This window comes from Penicillium diatomitis (assembly GCF_028827545.1).
Source record: "Penicillium diatomitis strain IBT 30728 chromosome Unknown utg000013l_segment0_segment0, whole genome shotgun sequence".
Taxonomy (NCBI): domain Eukaryota; kingdom Fungi; phylum Ascomycota; class Eurotiomycetes; order Eurotiales; family Aspergillaceae; genus Penicillium; species Penicillium diatomitis.
In genome coordinates, this window is record NW_026623185.1 from 154,024 (window position 1) to 168,909 (window position 14,886).

At 47.4% G+C, this 14,886-nt stretch overlaps 6 protein-coding genes across 6 annotated transcripts; 2 read left to right on the forward strand and 4 right to left on the reverse strand.

Annotated features, from left to right (window-relative positions):
* Nucleotides 1-1,243: 1,243 nt before the first annotated feature.
* On the reverse strand, nucleotides 1,244-2,632 carry N7539_008507 (uncharacterized protein; the record flags this gene model as incomplete). The annotated part of the gene is made up of 2 exons (XM_056938102.1): nucleotides 1,244-2,480; nucleotides 2,529-2,632. 2 exons carry the CDS (start codon nucleotides 2,630-2,632, stop codon nucleotides 1,244-1,246), a joined length of 1,341 nt encoding a protein of 446 aa, XP_056786484.1.
* Nucleotides 2,633-4,344: 1,712 nt separating this feature from the next.
* On the forward strand, nucleotides 4,345-5,334 carry N7539_008508 (uncharacterized protein; the record flags this gene model as incomplete). The annotated part of the gene is made up of 2 exons (XM_056938103.1): nucleotides 4,345-4,948; nucleotides 5,258-5,334. 2 exons carry the CDS (start codon nucleotides 4,345-4,347, stop codon nucleotides 5,332-5,334), a joined length of 681 nt encoding a protein of 226 aa, XP_056786485.1.
* A 40-nt stretch (nucleotides 5,335-5,374) lies between these two features.
* N7539_008509 (uncharacterized protein) lies at nucleotides 5,375-6,747 on the reverse strand (the record flags this gene model as incomplete). The annotated part of the gene is made up of 4 exons (XM_056938104.1): nucleotides 5,375-5,713; nucleotides 5,772-6,112; nucleotides 6,166-6,488; nucleotides 6,548-6,747. 4 exons carry the CDS (start codon nucleotides 6,745-6,747, stop codon nucleotides 5,375-5,377), a joined length of 1,203 nt encoding a protein of 400 aa, XP_056786486.1.
* A 494-nt stretch (nucleotides 6,748-7,241) lies between these two features.
* On the forward strand, nucleotides 7,242-7,615 carry N7539_008510 (uncharacterized protein; the record flags this gene model as incomplete). Its single annotated transcript, XM_056938105.1, has 2 exons — nucleotides 7,242-7,378; nucleotides 7,438-7,615. 2 exons carry the CDS (start codon nucleotides 7,242-7,244, stop codon nucleotides 7,613-7,615), a joined length of 315 nt encoding a protein of 104 aa, XP_056786487.1.
* Nucleotides 7,616-8,036: 421 nt separating this feature from the next.
* On the reverse strand, nucleotides 8,037-8,955 carry N7539_008511 (uncharacterized protein; the record flags this gene model as incomplete). The annotated part of the gene is made up of 2 exons (XM_056938106.1): nucleotides 8,037-8,739; nucleotides 8,801-8,955. 2 exons carry the CDS (start codon nucleotides 8,953-8,955, stop codon nucleotides 8,037-8,039), a joined length of 858 nt encoding a protein of 285 aa, XP_056786488.1.
* Nucleotides 8,956-10,890: 1,935 nt separating this feature from the next.
* Nucleotides 10,891-12,202, reverse strand: N7539_008512 (uncharacterized protein; the record flags this gene model as incomplete). The annotated part of the gene is given in 3 exon segments (XM_056938107.1): nucleotides 10,891-11,469; nucleotides 11,527-12,124; nucleotides 12,141-12,202. 3 exon segments carry the CDS (start codon nucleotides 12,200-12,202, stop codon nucleotides 10,891-10,893), a joined length of 1,239 nt encoding a protein of 412 aa, XP_056786489.1.
* Between the last annotated feature and the right edge of the window lie 2,684 nt (nucleotides 12,203-14,886).

A 14,886-nucleotide genomic window follows, 5' to 3' on the forward strand; every position in this document is an offset into this window, starting at 1 on the left:
ATGTGGAGGGTGACAGTCCGAGCTCTTCGGCTGATTAGATCGTTTGAAGAGATGATTAGAGCTGCTCCGCGAAAGGAACAATACCTTTTGCATAAGCTAGCAGCCGGCGCAGAAAGGGGATTCAGGAAAGGTGAATAGTAATGGATTCAGAGGGAAGAAAGATGTTGAGCCGTTCTTTGCTTTATTGGTTCGATCTCCTGTAAATTTTCAAATCGAAGGCTTCATTTTATTGATAGCTTTGATTCAAATCCTACCTCGATCAAGTCTGTTCTTCCACGGCCCTGCCCGCCACTTCTGTTGTTGTTCTGTTTGTTCCGCTCCTTCTCTCCAGGGCGTTTGTAAACAGGTTGTGGCCAGTTTTCAATATGGAGTGAAAAAATCGCTGATAAACCTGGAGAGGGGGAAAATTTGCACGCACCGCTGGAGAACAAAGAACGCCGGTTTACGCCATCCACTTTTAGCTACTATCCTAATGCTTTTAGAAGGATTTACACGACCCATGAAGATAATTTGTGATACTGCGGGTAGAATATTCATTCCTGGGAGCCAAAATTGCTCGGGGAGCGAGGGTAATTTGCCCGGGAGTGAATGGGAGTGTGGCTGGGGATCTCTGCGCTGATCCCATAGTCAATGCGGCTGCCATGTACATCCTGTGGGATTGTGAGGAGCTTCCTTGCGTTCAGGGAAGCCAGGTAAGCTATGTGGGGCCCTCGATATTGTATCTTCCCCAGTCATCGCTTCCTGGCTAGGTAAGATGAAAACTCCTAGCTGAATATCGATCCTGGATAGGAGGGATGCGTGCCTGGTGCTGGTCGATGCGTAAAGGTAACCTTCTGGAACTTTCGAGTGAAATGGTCGGGGACTTGTGCCGCCTATAAGCAGAGAAAGGTCTGACAAAGAACCGATCATATATTCTAGTTTGTTCCCAGAATAGCAACACCAATAAGTTCTAGCTGGGCCAGAACATGGAATCTGTATTTGAGGTGTCTCGATCTGCTGAAGGACACGTACTGTAACCCATCATTAGGAGGAAAGATAATGTGGTCTTTGATCGAAATTCGCCATGCGTAATTCTATCTCAGTTACCTGCACCAAGGCAAGCAAATATCAAGCATTGTGGCAAACAAAGGCGCCACTCGCAGGAGAATGGCCAACAGACATGGGTCGGGTGAACCAAGAGATGTCATTTCTGGCAGAATACAATGAATATGAAGAACACTAGAAATATTCAAAGCAGAAATTTTCACACCACGAAGATGGAAACTGTGCCATCTTCTCCTGGGATCGGAAGACCCCTTGCTACAAGAGTTCGTGTTCGTTTAGCCCTCTTCCTCGAAGACATGCTCTTCCAGTTCTGATATAAAGCTACATCCTCAAGCGAAACTTTCGGCGGACGGAATTTATCCGGGGAATCCTCAGCAACATCAGGCTCATCGGAAACATCAGGCTCATGAGCAGCATCAGGCTCATGAGCAGCATCAGGCTCATGAGCAGCATCAGGCTCATGAGCAGCATCAGGCTCATGAGCAGCATCAGGCTCATGAGCAGCATCAGGCTCATGAGCAGCATCAGGCTCATGAGCAGCATCAGGCTCATGAGCAGCATCAGTCTCATGAGCAGCATCAGGCTCATAGGCGGCAACAGGCTCATCGGCAACATCAGGCTCATCGGCAACATCAGGCTCATGAGCAGCATCAGGCTCATAGGCGGCAACAGGCTCATCGGCAGCATCAGGCTCATCGGCAGCATCAGGCTCATGGGCAGCATCAGCCTTCACAGAAGCGGGATTTCCATTAGTCGACTCTTCTGTGTGTCGCCCATTAGTTATCTTGTCCACTGATTCGTCTATTGCTGCGTTTCCCTCTCCGTTCCCATGGCTGTGCATCTGTTCGCAGGGGCTCTTCCCGTCCTGCGAGGTGATTTCCTGGGAATGAAGGAGTATATCGAGCATCATTTTCGTCACAGTATTATCGAAATAATGATCCTGGCCAAGGGCATTGTAAAGTTCATCCAGATCGAATTCTGACTTGCTGGACCTCAACGACTGCCGGAGGTTTCTTTCGATATACTTCGGAAGCCAGGTTTCGTCGTTGGGAAGTTTTGAAAAAACCTCCTTCGTAATCCGCAGTATATCAGTCATAGAAATTTCTTCGCCGAACCGTTCTATGTAATCTCTGGCAAGGGCTTCAAGAGCAGGAAGCTGGTATGTCCTGGATGCTTGGTAAACCAGGACACTTCTCTTATACTCTCTTACCACACTAGATGTGCCGTCCTCAACTGACGAGTTGATCGTCTCGTAGCATCCTGAATATAGGAAATGCACAAAGGTATGGCCGACATCCTCGTGAACACCAGGCAGGGTAATGTATGAATACAAAAACGACTGCTGCTCAAATTGTGGGCATTTCCGAAGACAATATCCCGGAATGCAATATTCCTTACTCCCGATCGTGGCGGTCACGACTGGGGCTTCGTACGGTCTATAGAAAGTCAGATATAATTAATTTTAATGGACCAAAAGCACTCACGATGACAATGGCTGGACATAATCGATCTTTGGAGATACCTGGACAGACATCGGACTCGCGTGTTCCTCTTGGGTTCGACGCTGCTTGGAACTCTTCTTTGCCATTTTCGTCGGTCCTTGCAGTATGGAGAGAGAAGGAAAGTGGAAACGAGGAAAGCCAGGCCAATTTAAGAAATATCCAAAGCAGCGGAGTGTGTGCCATGACTTTCAAGTTCTTTGGGCGGCAAAAAGAGGGGAAATGCAGGAATGCAGGTATGAGTTGTTCTGCATGCGCTACCATGTACGTACCGCCATCGCCAGATTCTCTAAAAGCTGCAGCACGTCCAGTCCTCGTATTACTACGTCCCTTCGAAAGACGCAGTCCTCTCAATGATCTGTTATGATGGAGCATTTTTGTCCTGTTCGTAAGCTGTTACTACTCATTAGCACCAGGAACGTGTGCCTCGTCTCCAGTATCGCGCTATTTATTCCTGGGAGCTACGAGACCTCCGAGAGCCTTACTAATAGCTCCTATGGGTAGAACTGTATCTAGGAGCTTTACCCTAGGCCGAGGGTCCCAGCCAAGCCAGGGTGTGTTGTCCTTGGAGCCAGACGCCTCTTACGGCGGAGAGCCTAAACCCATCACCTTTCGGAAAATATCCCAGCCGGAGCTGGGAGCTTTATTGCTTCTGGAGCCTCCAGTACAGTTTCCAGAGGCAGCAACAGGTCCTCCCGGGATCAAGTGGAGTGTCTCTGGGATCGGTATCTCCTGACTCGAAATAATAAAATATTGGCGGCTACATGCGCTCACGGTTTCCGTGTCTTCTTTTCTTGCGCTGTCCAGGAGCCTTGTTTGGCATAAGCAACTGCCACGAGGTACAGAAAGTTGCCATGTGCTGTCTATTCGGAGCAACGCTAATTTGAGCTTCCATTTCCTGCCCGACTCATCTCTAAAACACGGAATATCAACGTTCGTTGGGACCGAGCCAGAGCAATGACGTCATTCAACCTTATTGGTGGCGACCAGTGGAGCTCGGTGGAGATTCAGGGCTCCCAAGAATAGACCATATTCCCTCAAGAATGTAAGGGCTTAATATTAGACAACGCAACTGCGCAGTCTACCATGTCGGCTAGTCCTAGCAGGCCCACTCGAACACTACTACTAATTCGAAACACAACCAGTCTGGCGAATCTGAGTGTTGAAGTCGGCATGTCAAAAGATGAGGCATACAATCCGTTGTAGCTAGGATGCTTGCCTGGCCTTTAATTAAGCATTAGTGAACGATAGTCAACTGGGGAACGATATAGTCAATGCATCGGGAGGGATACAATGAGAAGCTAGTTGGCTCAATTCTTGAGGTCGATTGATCTTGGGAAAGACGAAGAGATGGGCCGATCTACAGTACCAGATAAGACTTATTTCCGTTCAGAATGTTATGCACCCGTGCTGATATTTCCACAATGCCAATAAAGTGCGGTCTAAAGAGTGTGTAAGGGTAAGGTATGCGAGTTCATTCAGCTGGCATTTCATTGGATACAGTAGTTTTCGAAATCAGTTATACCTCCACACTCTTACGACTTCAATCCCGGAAAATAAACCCGCTATATGTGAGCTCTGATTGGATCAGGTATTTCAGGCTTCATTTCAGACCGCTTTCTAGAATGGTCGCGGTATTTTATAATACAATGATAATACCGCGGGGGTGTATTTTACACGAAACTTTCATACACACGCTACCTCTCCGGCCCCTCCTTTCCCCGTCCATCAGTCAACAACTTCCCGACACATCACAATTACAAGTCTTCCCAGTTTTAGCACGGATTGACTTCAAAGCGATATGGCTCCAAGACTCTCCCCTGCGAAGCTCGTTCTCATACGTGATATGATAGAGAGCCAGTCCTTCACCACATCTGAAATGGCCGAACAGGCTGAATGCAACAAGCTAACCATCATCAATATCCGCAGAAACTTACGACAATTTGGAAGCATTTACGCCCCTCAAACCCGAGTAGGTCGGAAACGAACTGTGACACCCCAGATGATTGAAGCCTTCTGTGATCATCTATTTGAGAAACCTGGCTTGTACCTTGATGAGATAGCTGTATTCCTTTGGGATGAGTTTCAGACCATGGTTACAACCTCCAGCATTCGGAGAGCCCTTGTCGCTAAAGGTTGGTCGAAAAAAACTGCACGGCAACATGCGAGAGGACAAAATGCTGATTTACGAGATTATTATCTGCATAATCTGTCCGACTTCAAATCGTACCACCTCGTATATATCGATGAATCTGGATGTGACAAACGCGTTAGGTTCAGACGGACAGGTTGGGCACTACTTAGCAAGGCCCCTTTGCAAGTAACGCAATTCCACCGTGACCAGAGATACCAGATATTGCCAGCGTATGCACAGGATAGGATTGTTCTCTCGCGTGTCTTCCGCGGTGCTACGGATGCAACCGTATTCGAAGACTTTATAGCCCAGTTACTTCACCACTGCGGGAGATAGCCAGAACCTAAATCTGTCCTCGTTATGGATAACGCGTCCTTTCACCGGTCGGAGCGACTTGTAAAAATGTGTGAAGACGCAGGGGTGAAGCTAATCTATTTGCCACCGTACTCGCCAGACCTAAACCCAATCGAAGAGTTTTTTGCTAAACTTAAGGGATTCATCCGGCGTAACTGGAATTACTACGAAAAGGACCCCGAGAGAAGATTTGCTACCTTCCTTGAATGGTGTATCAGTGTGGTAGGGGCAAAGGAAGAGAGTGCTAAAGGCCATTTTCGACATACAGGGTTAAAGATCGAACAAGTCTCAGGAAGTTGTTAGGCCCGAGCTAGGATCAAGTTTCACGAACAGTCAGCCTAGCCTACTCATTGAACCACGGGTCATCAAGGATCTGCCTCGCTGATGCTCTTGCCGACGGTTCAAAACACAACAATCTTCCAATGATTTCTCCCAGCCTCGTTATATCCTCTCTTGTGAGATCAGGGGTCCGGCGTCCATCAAAATACACTTCTTCCAGCCATTCGTGCAGGTTGGGCCCGGAGCTTTCCGCGGTCACGTCCCCTTTATCCATGGTATCCCATATCTTTTGCCATCTTTTAGGTAGATCGTCACTCGCCATCTCTTGCATTTGACTGATAAGAATTGGGGTCGTTATTAGAAAGGTGTCAAAAGGTGGCTGGCCCGTGAAAAGTTCAAAGAGCTGTCATAGTTCTCAATTCAGTCATATATAGCGTTGGGACTTCAGTCACTTCACGTACCATGCAGCCCATACTCCACAAGTCAACGTGATAATCAATTGGATCCTGGAATAGAACTTCGGGTGCCCGAACTGGTAAAGGTGTGTGCAGCGTGTGAGGAGCGGCATTACATAAAAATGATTCTCCGAAGTCAATTATTTTGATCGACTGAGTCGAGTTCCAAGAACGTGTTCGATATGAGGTAGGCTTCACGATATACTTCGGCACGCCGAGCTCGAGGTCTTTCCCATCGTGCCTCTGGACACGGCCTATTTCAGGTTTTCCTAAAATCTCAAAGAAAACGTCTTCGGTTACCTTATCCATGCAACGCATGGTAAAGGCCAAATTGCGGGTGTGCAAATCTACTTTAGGTGAGAATTGTACGGATTTTCCCCAAGTGAGTGAGTTACAGTACCTCCATGTCCAATATTTCGTTGGTGTAAATCATTAAGCGCGGCAAGACTTTGCTTGGCAATGATTTTGGCAAGCCCTCCAGGGAGTCTCCCACCGGTAAAATGGGCATCAATCACGTCCGGAATGTTTGGCCCCAAAAGCTCATAAACGAGGCATTTGTGAAATCCATTTGGGCCCGTTAGGTCGAAATCATCGAGCAACTGCACCACATGCGTCGGACTAGGGTGATAAGATGCCAATTCCCTCATGGTTTGGAGTTCTCGCGTCTCCCTATCATGGTCCTGTTCTGCAACGGAAATCTTCACAGCGACGTAAGTCTCTGTCCTGCAAGCGTATATTTTGATTAGCTGGGACTACCATCCGTTACACTTTGTATGTATTACCTGTGATCTCTCGCCGCCCAAACTGTCGAGTAACCACCCCATCCTAATTTATGCAACACCTTATACCTTCCAGCTTTAAGGCATTCTCCTAAGGTGACTGGGTGGTAACCGCCTTGTCGGTAGCGATGAAGTGGCTCCGCTTCAATGGGGCAAATATAGGTAGGCTGATCCATCGGGCTCTTGTCGGCATTGGTAGACATGAACTTCTGGAAAATGCAAGAACTTCTCAAGGGAACAATACGTCTCGGTATAAAGGAGGCGATGTTCCTCATACTGGACCGATATCGTCGGTACAAATAATATTGATATCGTCACGAGCTCAAAATAGGTGAATATGTCCCACGCGCCCTGGACGCGGATGACGTGGCAAGAATAGCCAATCACATGATCTGAAAAGCAGTCTCAAGAGTTTCAAGCGGCAATTGATTGGTCAGCATCGCACCTCCAAAACATGTCATCAAGGACGTGTCAGTATGAGACGGGCGTCTATGCACTCTTAAAGAAGCTATCCTGGCTATTAGAGCACCATGCCAGAGCCTAGGAAAAGCGCAAATATGGCGGCGCTAACCAGACCTATGCATGCGATGGAAGAATATATATAATGATCCCTTCTGCTCTTGGGTGGTGCTACTACGAAGATTCCAGACACACTGATTTAATCCACACAGAACCTTTATGAAGCTCAGAGGCCACCATGTCCCCCATTCCTCGACATGCTGTTAAATTCACCCAGAGAATCCGCAACTCTGTTCTACGTAATCGTACCCTGACCCTCATTGAAACCGCTACGGAGAAGCCCGACCTAGCGCATTTCACCATCGCCACCCTCAAGTAAGCAAAATGTCAATACATACTATGAGGTCATTACTTCCAAAAACTTACCATTGCAGAAACCCGTCGCACACGAGTCATACCGACCTCAAAGCGCACGCTACAGCATTATTGGCAACCGATGAACAATACAAGAACAAGAAAGTACAGCCGGTTCATATCTATCATGATGAAGAGGGACGCTATACTGGCCATGTTCTGTATGCCGAAAGAGATATGAAACCGTCGGATGAATAAGCTACAGCCCGTGCTACGATGACGTTTCGAACGCCATTGCCCATACAGTCATTCTCGAAATCGCCTTGACCAACATACACTGAGAAACTCTTTGCTGGCCCCACCGCCAAGGCATTAGCGCAGACCATTTATTTCTGTTAAAACTTTGTCCGGGTGCTATTATCAAAGACATTTTCTCTATTCCTTTCCTGTTTGCCTCTTAGAGAAATCGAAAGGGTTGCAGGCTCAAGTACATTTGAAAAGGGCTCTGGCCGGATAGTCCGGCTCTTGTGACTAGAAGTAACAGCATCTCATCCAAAGAACGATGTCACACGACCTGTAACCTGGGTTTAGGCCATTAAATGTTGTAGATTTGCAACTCGCCCATCAGCACTGGCTCCCCGAACACATGATAGCCTTATCTGAGAAGAGACCAGAAACCCTAGAGATGATCACCATCGGCAACGTCCTCAACCCCATCAGCATGTTGAATTTCGTTGAGTGCTTGATCAATTTGGCTCTGGGACAAACGTGGTGGGTTTGCTTCTTCCCATGAGAGCAATTCTTGGAAGTCTCTCTCTGCGGTTTCCCGGATATATCTTGCCTCCATATCCTCAGATGTCGCGCGAAGTAAAAACCGAGGTCCTCCCAAAGCTAGGGCCATAACCTCAGGTAGATTGCGTGGCCCTGCACCCGGGACCCAAGATTGCAGATCTTCCAAGCTCTGCACTTTTCCACTCTCAGCACCAGGTGAATATTTGATCTTCACTTCACTCCACAGCTGTGCGATCTTTTCTGTGCTACGCTCTATTCCTGCTGTGAGCCTCGCAACAAATCCAGACCTTGGCCGTTGAAGAAGACCCAAGAGGAGCAAGATCTTGAAAGCATCTTCCTTCAATTCTTTTAGACAGTTTAGACTTTCGTGAAGTCTCTTCTTGTTGCAGGGCCACAATAATTTTCGATAGCAGGAGATTCTAAGGACTCCGTCAATCGCAGTGTCCATTGGCATATGGCATGCAGTGAGGAGCGTCCTCCAGAGGGCTTTCAAATGCATATCACATTGCTTGAAAAACATGAGGATAAACGTGTGAACTTTACTTGAAGAGCCGGACGTTTGATTTGCCCGAAGCTCATTCAAAGCCGCACTATTGGTATTAGTATTTTTGATATTAGGATTTTGTGGATTATGACACATGTAACACTTACAAATATAGGCAGATAATCCGTACCTGTTCCTGTATCTTTGCTGCTTCATCTGATGCCCCGTAGACTTCTGTGCCATAATGCAGAGCGTGTTTAGATACTTGCAGTCCGAGGTTGACAATAGCGATGGCCGCCGCTGCTTCACCAACTCCTGACATGGCGATCGATCCGAAACCTGAAAAAAAGAAAGCAAGGAGTAAGATAAACAGAAAAGGGATTCACGAGCCGATATGTAATATCCTTCTCGTGACAAGCTTTTGTAGTTGATTAAGAAAATCTGCACTCGTTGGTTGGGGTGCTCCAATTATATAACAAGGGTGGGTGGAATGTTTCGCGTGGTTAAAGCTTAGACTTAAGGTTTGTTCCATGGCAGGTTGTGTCACAAACGATGCTCTGAGGGTGATGGAAGTTCTAGATTCTGCAAAGAGTGTAACCTAGGACCTAGCTTCCGAAAAGCCTTAGGCTGTTTGCAGTACTATACTAATAAGCGACAAATAGAGACTCAAAGATTCTAGTAGGATGCGGCCCGTCATCCGAACTCTCAGACGTCACAGATCATATTTTGACAAAGTTTTGACGACATGTAACCTGTGAAGACAGATTCGATGACGTAATTCCTAATGTACGACTGCTCTAAAAAGTCTCTGTATGATCCACCGACATGGGCGCTCGTCTCACCTGGAACACTCAAACGAGCTCCCCTGGAAGCTGTCTTTTCGTACGACTCCGGGCGCAACGTGTAAAAGTGCTAGAAGGGGAGTCCCAGGCACAATTTGGCGATGGAGTTACATCAGGTTAACCAGGAGGCTTTACTCGGTGGACCCTCGTTATATGTTCGACCTTCCTCCTAATCACCGAACTGGAGTAACGGAAGACTATATTTTGCGAAGCAGTTTGTTGAAAGGCGTAATCGACTAGGGGTATAGGATCGACGTTGGCGCAGCTTCTGTCAGACGGAGAGGCGGGTGACCAACGAAAGTTGCCAGGTGTTGGTACATATTCTGATGCATTGTCCCACGGGTCAAGCGCCATACTTTGTTGAACGCCATAGTCATCATAGCTAACGAGTGAGCTGGGCCTCATTTTCCTGGCCTACGGTAACGACAGACTAGGAGTGAGTGATTGTTAGTGAGGCCTACGCCATCACCGGCTGTTGGGGTAGTTGTTCGCCTGCAAATAACTGACAACTGGCCAGGGCGGTCACTTGCCGATAGTATCGCTCGTGAGGTTCTCTGAGCCAAGGAGACACCCTCACAAGTGAGGACAGGCACACGCTGTACAGGAGGAAGGAGGAGGGATGTCTTCCCCGGGAGATCATTCGGTTGCGTGGCGCCAGGTGGCCTCTCCGCACATGATTTGCACTGACCCACCATAGGTTTCCATGGAATTCCATGAGCTTCTTTTCAAACGCATAGTGTAATCTTACGTTGCATGATATTGTAACATACACGGCCAAGTTTACTGCGCTCCTCAATTTAATGCCACTCGCTCAATAAATGATCTGCGCTAATGCCTTGGCGGTGGGGCCAGCAAAGAGTTTCTCAGTGTATGTTGGTCAAGGCGATTTCGAGAATGACTGTATCATGTTCAGAATGCAATGATGATCTTTGTTGGCTGGGGCTGATCCCTGTCTTTTTGTCATACGAACGTTTTCTTTTGGTCATAGCCTTATAGTGCGTGGAGGCATGGCCACTTATTCATCCTTTCAGCTTTCTCTGAATACTTTTTGCCCAATGCTATCAATGAACGTCGGACACTGTTAAGAGAATTCGGAATCTAATAGTTTGAGGATCGGTTATCACAAATCGTTGGATACACCTATTGCTCTCGAACGGTTGACCATGGTGAATGATTTTGCTGCAAATGTCTCAACTTGTTATCATCATATGGCACCTCTAGCTTGTGTTGTCCAGGGACTGCGGGCATGGAGAGGCAGGCGTTTGGGAAGATTTAGCACCACGTCGAGTACATGAATACGAAGACTGATACACTAATTTCTGCTATATAAACAATCTGACAATCTGGAGCTACTCTGTCCAATAATCGATTTTGGAAGCCCGAACGCCGTGATGCTTCAATGACCATCTGTCTGTCTAAAGAATCTCATAAATAGGCACCGCTTTCTTCACCTCCTTGACCCACTTTGCGATATTCTCTACAAATCGACGTGCGATGCCTATTTTTATTCCTCTCTCGATGAAAAAATTTGGGTCTTGGTCCTTGTACACTTGCTCGAGATCAAGGCCGTTCTCGAGCATCACCTCACACGTTTGTCGGAATGCGGCTTTGAGGGTATCCCTTTCGACAGTCGACACTAGCCATTCAGTATACTCCTCGACGGCTATGTCTGTGGCACCCGGGATCTCAAGGGGGCTCAGAGCCGTCAAGTCAACCGCCGCTTTAGAAGTAGAAACATCTATCCCATGGATGGTAGACTGTGAGGGCAGGACATTAATATTAATGGGAGGATATGGTGCTCTAGACCCATCGACGTGGCCTCCTTTGCGCTTGCCTTTGCTGAGCCTCTCTTGCTCCTCCCTGTATAATTCGTCGCGTACGGCTTCGGGCACATCTTTATGACCTTCCAGAACCCCTCCCTTCTTAACGTGGGCGATAAGACGTTTTATATGATAGGATTTGAGTGGATAGTGTTTTTTCCCTATTGGGTCCACCTAACAATGAGGGCCATGCTAACATGTCGACGAGTCGCATCGCATTAAATTATAGACGCTACGCCAGATTGGCTTCTCGCCAGAAGTATTTTCCTCTGTATTAAGTTGTGCATCTCGTTCGTTGAGCATCCGTTTTGTAACAGATGACTTTCCTCTTTTCTCTCCTTTCCTACTAGAGGTTGGGGAAGAGTGACGATCGTCTATGTAGTTGAAACTGATCTTTAGTGTGAGCTCCTTACCCTGGAACAAAACATCAGACCACATCACAAGCTGTTTCTCGATAGCGGTCCAAATGATGTCGGTATCGTCAAATCGTTTCGTCAGTTTGCGTTTGGTACGATCACTTGTTAACACGGTGATGATAGTATTATCAGCTGTCACCCGACGGTGGCGGCTAGTCTTCCGTCGAAGAACTTTCTCGAGCTTTTTCTCTAGGGATAATTGCCAGAAGGAGCTTGGGGCCAACGTAAGGTCTTCTTCCGTGTCCTGCGACACCTCCCGATTGTTGATTGTTACTCGCCACTCTATTCGGTAGTGGATACAGGTTGGCGGGTCCTCCTGGTAGGCTCTTCCTTCTTCCCATTCAGATAGCTGAATGAATCTGAGAGAATTGGGGCTAGGTCTAATTGTTCGCTCGATTCTAGTCTGAAGTACGCTAGACGGAGAGGGACTTGAGATAGATCGCGTGGCGTACGGGCTGCCGAAGTACCCGGGTGTTGGAACGTATTCCCATGGTTGAGGCTCGGGAGAGTGAAGTGTGTCGTCGACATGAAACGGGCTCTGTGTCATCTCTAACAAGTAACGTAATCCACCACCGAGCGGGTCACACCATCGAGCGGGTCACCCTATCCAAAATCGCGTTTTCCTACCAACCTACCTAATTCAACCACCTACTATGCCACCAATTCGCACTGAATCTTCGCAGAAATCGGCTAATCAGGAGGGCAGGATCCTCTTAGCCCTCTCTGATATTAAAGATAGCCGAATTGCATCTATTCGCGCAGTAGCAAAGCTATATGATATACCCTTCTCTACACTGCAAGCGCGTGCTAATGGCCGAATCTCACGCGATGACACACGCGCAAACGGCCATAAATTGACTCAATACGAAGAGGATTCGCTTACTGAATGGATTCTCTCTATGGATTCGCGTGGAGCAGCGCCTAGGCCCTCTACTGTACGAGAGATGGCTAATATCCTTCTTGCAGCGCGTGGAACCAACCCCCTATTAGCCGTTGGCGTTAATTGGGCATCAAAATTCGTTAAACGGCGTAATGAGCTTCAATCACGCTATTCTAAGCGATATGATTATTAGCGCGCTCTTAACGAGGATCCAAAGGCTATAAAAGAGTGGTTTTTGATGGTGTAACGTGCAATTAAGGAGAATGGGATTTAACTGGAGGATATCTATAACTTTGATGAGATAGGCTTTGCGATGGGCCTTATATTATCGCAGAAGGTGGTTACACGAGCAGAATACTACGGTCGGCGATCGATCCTATAGCCTGGTAATCGCGAATGGGTTACTACGATTGAAGCGATATGCGCTGACGGCTATTCGCTACCGCCCTGTATTATATTCAAAGGCTAGGTTTATATCGCTGGTTGGTTTGAATCAAACCTCCCTAGGGATTGGCGAATCGAAGTATCGAATAATGGCTGGACTACCGATGAAATCGGCCTTCGCTGGCTTCAAAAGATCTTTATTCTATGCACTACTTCGCGTGCACGAGGGCGATTCCGGCTATTAATCCTTGACGGGCATAGTAGCTATCTTACACCTTAATTCGATCGAATCTGTGCCGAAAACGATATTATACTACTTTTTATGCCTCTATATTCGTCTTACTTACTGCAGCCGCTTGATGTTGGGTGCTTTGCAGTGCTAAAGCGTGCGTACGGTCGCTTCGTGAGCGACTTAGCCCGAGCGGGCTATAATCATATCGACAAGCTTGATTTCCTTGCAGATTATCCTCGCGCACGGCTAGAAGCTTTCTAGCCGAATATCGTCCAAAGCAGCTTCGTAGCTACCGGTATCGTACTAGTTGATGCCGATAGGGTGCTTTCTAAGCTTAATATTTCTCTCCGAACGCCTACACTACTAAGTAGCCGGCTAAGCAGCAGATCTAGCTAATTTATACCAAAGACGCCTAAAATAGCGATTCAGCTAGAAAACCAAGCTTCTATGCTTAAAGATCTTCTGAAATAGCGATCGCATAGCCCGCCTACACCGTCAAAACTTATACTTGATCAAATTATCAAAGGGTATACGACGACGATGCATAACGCCGCGCTACTTGCGAAGGAGAACGCCGATCTACGCGCAGTAAATGAAAAGAAACGTCAAAAGCGTACTCGATCGACTAGGCAGATTGCACACGAAGGAGGCCTAACAATCGAAGAGGGCCTACAGCTAGTCCAGCAGCCAATTCAGCTAGTAGAAGCTGATGAGGTGGTATCGCATGAAGGGCCCGATTTGCCTAATCAGCCAATTCAACCGGCTAGGAGGGCTCCGCCTACCTGCAGTGGATGTGGTCAAGTTGGCTATAGGATTACTTTATGTAAAAATCGCATTATCTAGTTGAATTAATGGGTGTTAGTTGATATAATCGAATTTGAAGTTTTGTAATGGGGGTAGGTGACCCGCTCGATGGTGTGACCCGCTCGGTGGTGGATTACGTTACTATTATTGTTTTGCCAAACTTTCAGAGCGGTAAGCCAAAGAAAGTTAGCGTATTTCGGATTTATTTTCCGAGAGTGAAGTCGTAAGAGTGCGGAGGTATAACTGATTTCGAAAACTACTGTACGTGGGTATTGCCTGTGTTGGTTAGCCGTAGGCCGTTCTGGCTCCTGCCCTGGATGTCTTTGCCTTGGGTCCCCTGGGGTACGCCCAAGTATACCGAAACGCACGTGACAACGCTAATCCCTTAGCGTCCATAGAATGATGGGCTCACGGCCGCTACTCAAATAGCTGCGGCCCCCGCGCTTCTTTGAGGTCCGTAACAGAGGGCTACTCATTTTAACAGAATTTCAGACTGCCAGCTACATTATCATGTCTGCCTATCTCACGATCATACACAATTAACAGTCAATCCAAATGGTGGCTATTATGCTGCACGACACGCGATGTCGCCCGGATAAGAAGACGACAAAGGCCTAGTGCAAGTCTCTGAGTTGGGAGGTAAAAAGAAACTCAAAAATATCAATTCAAGTCCAACCCAACAATGCTAATTCGATTCCAACTTCATCTTCGGCTCGAATTTCTGTCTTTTCAGTTATCCACGAACTGTCTTCCAAATAATCATCCATTATCACAAGGGTATACTCGTCGAGGAAGACACGGCCGCAACGGTAGTTGTCTAGATCAAGCTCCCCTTCCAATTCCGGGGCGGATGTTCCATCAAGCAAGCGGCCATC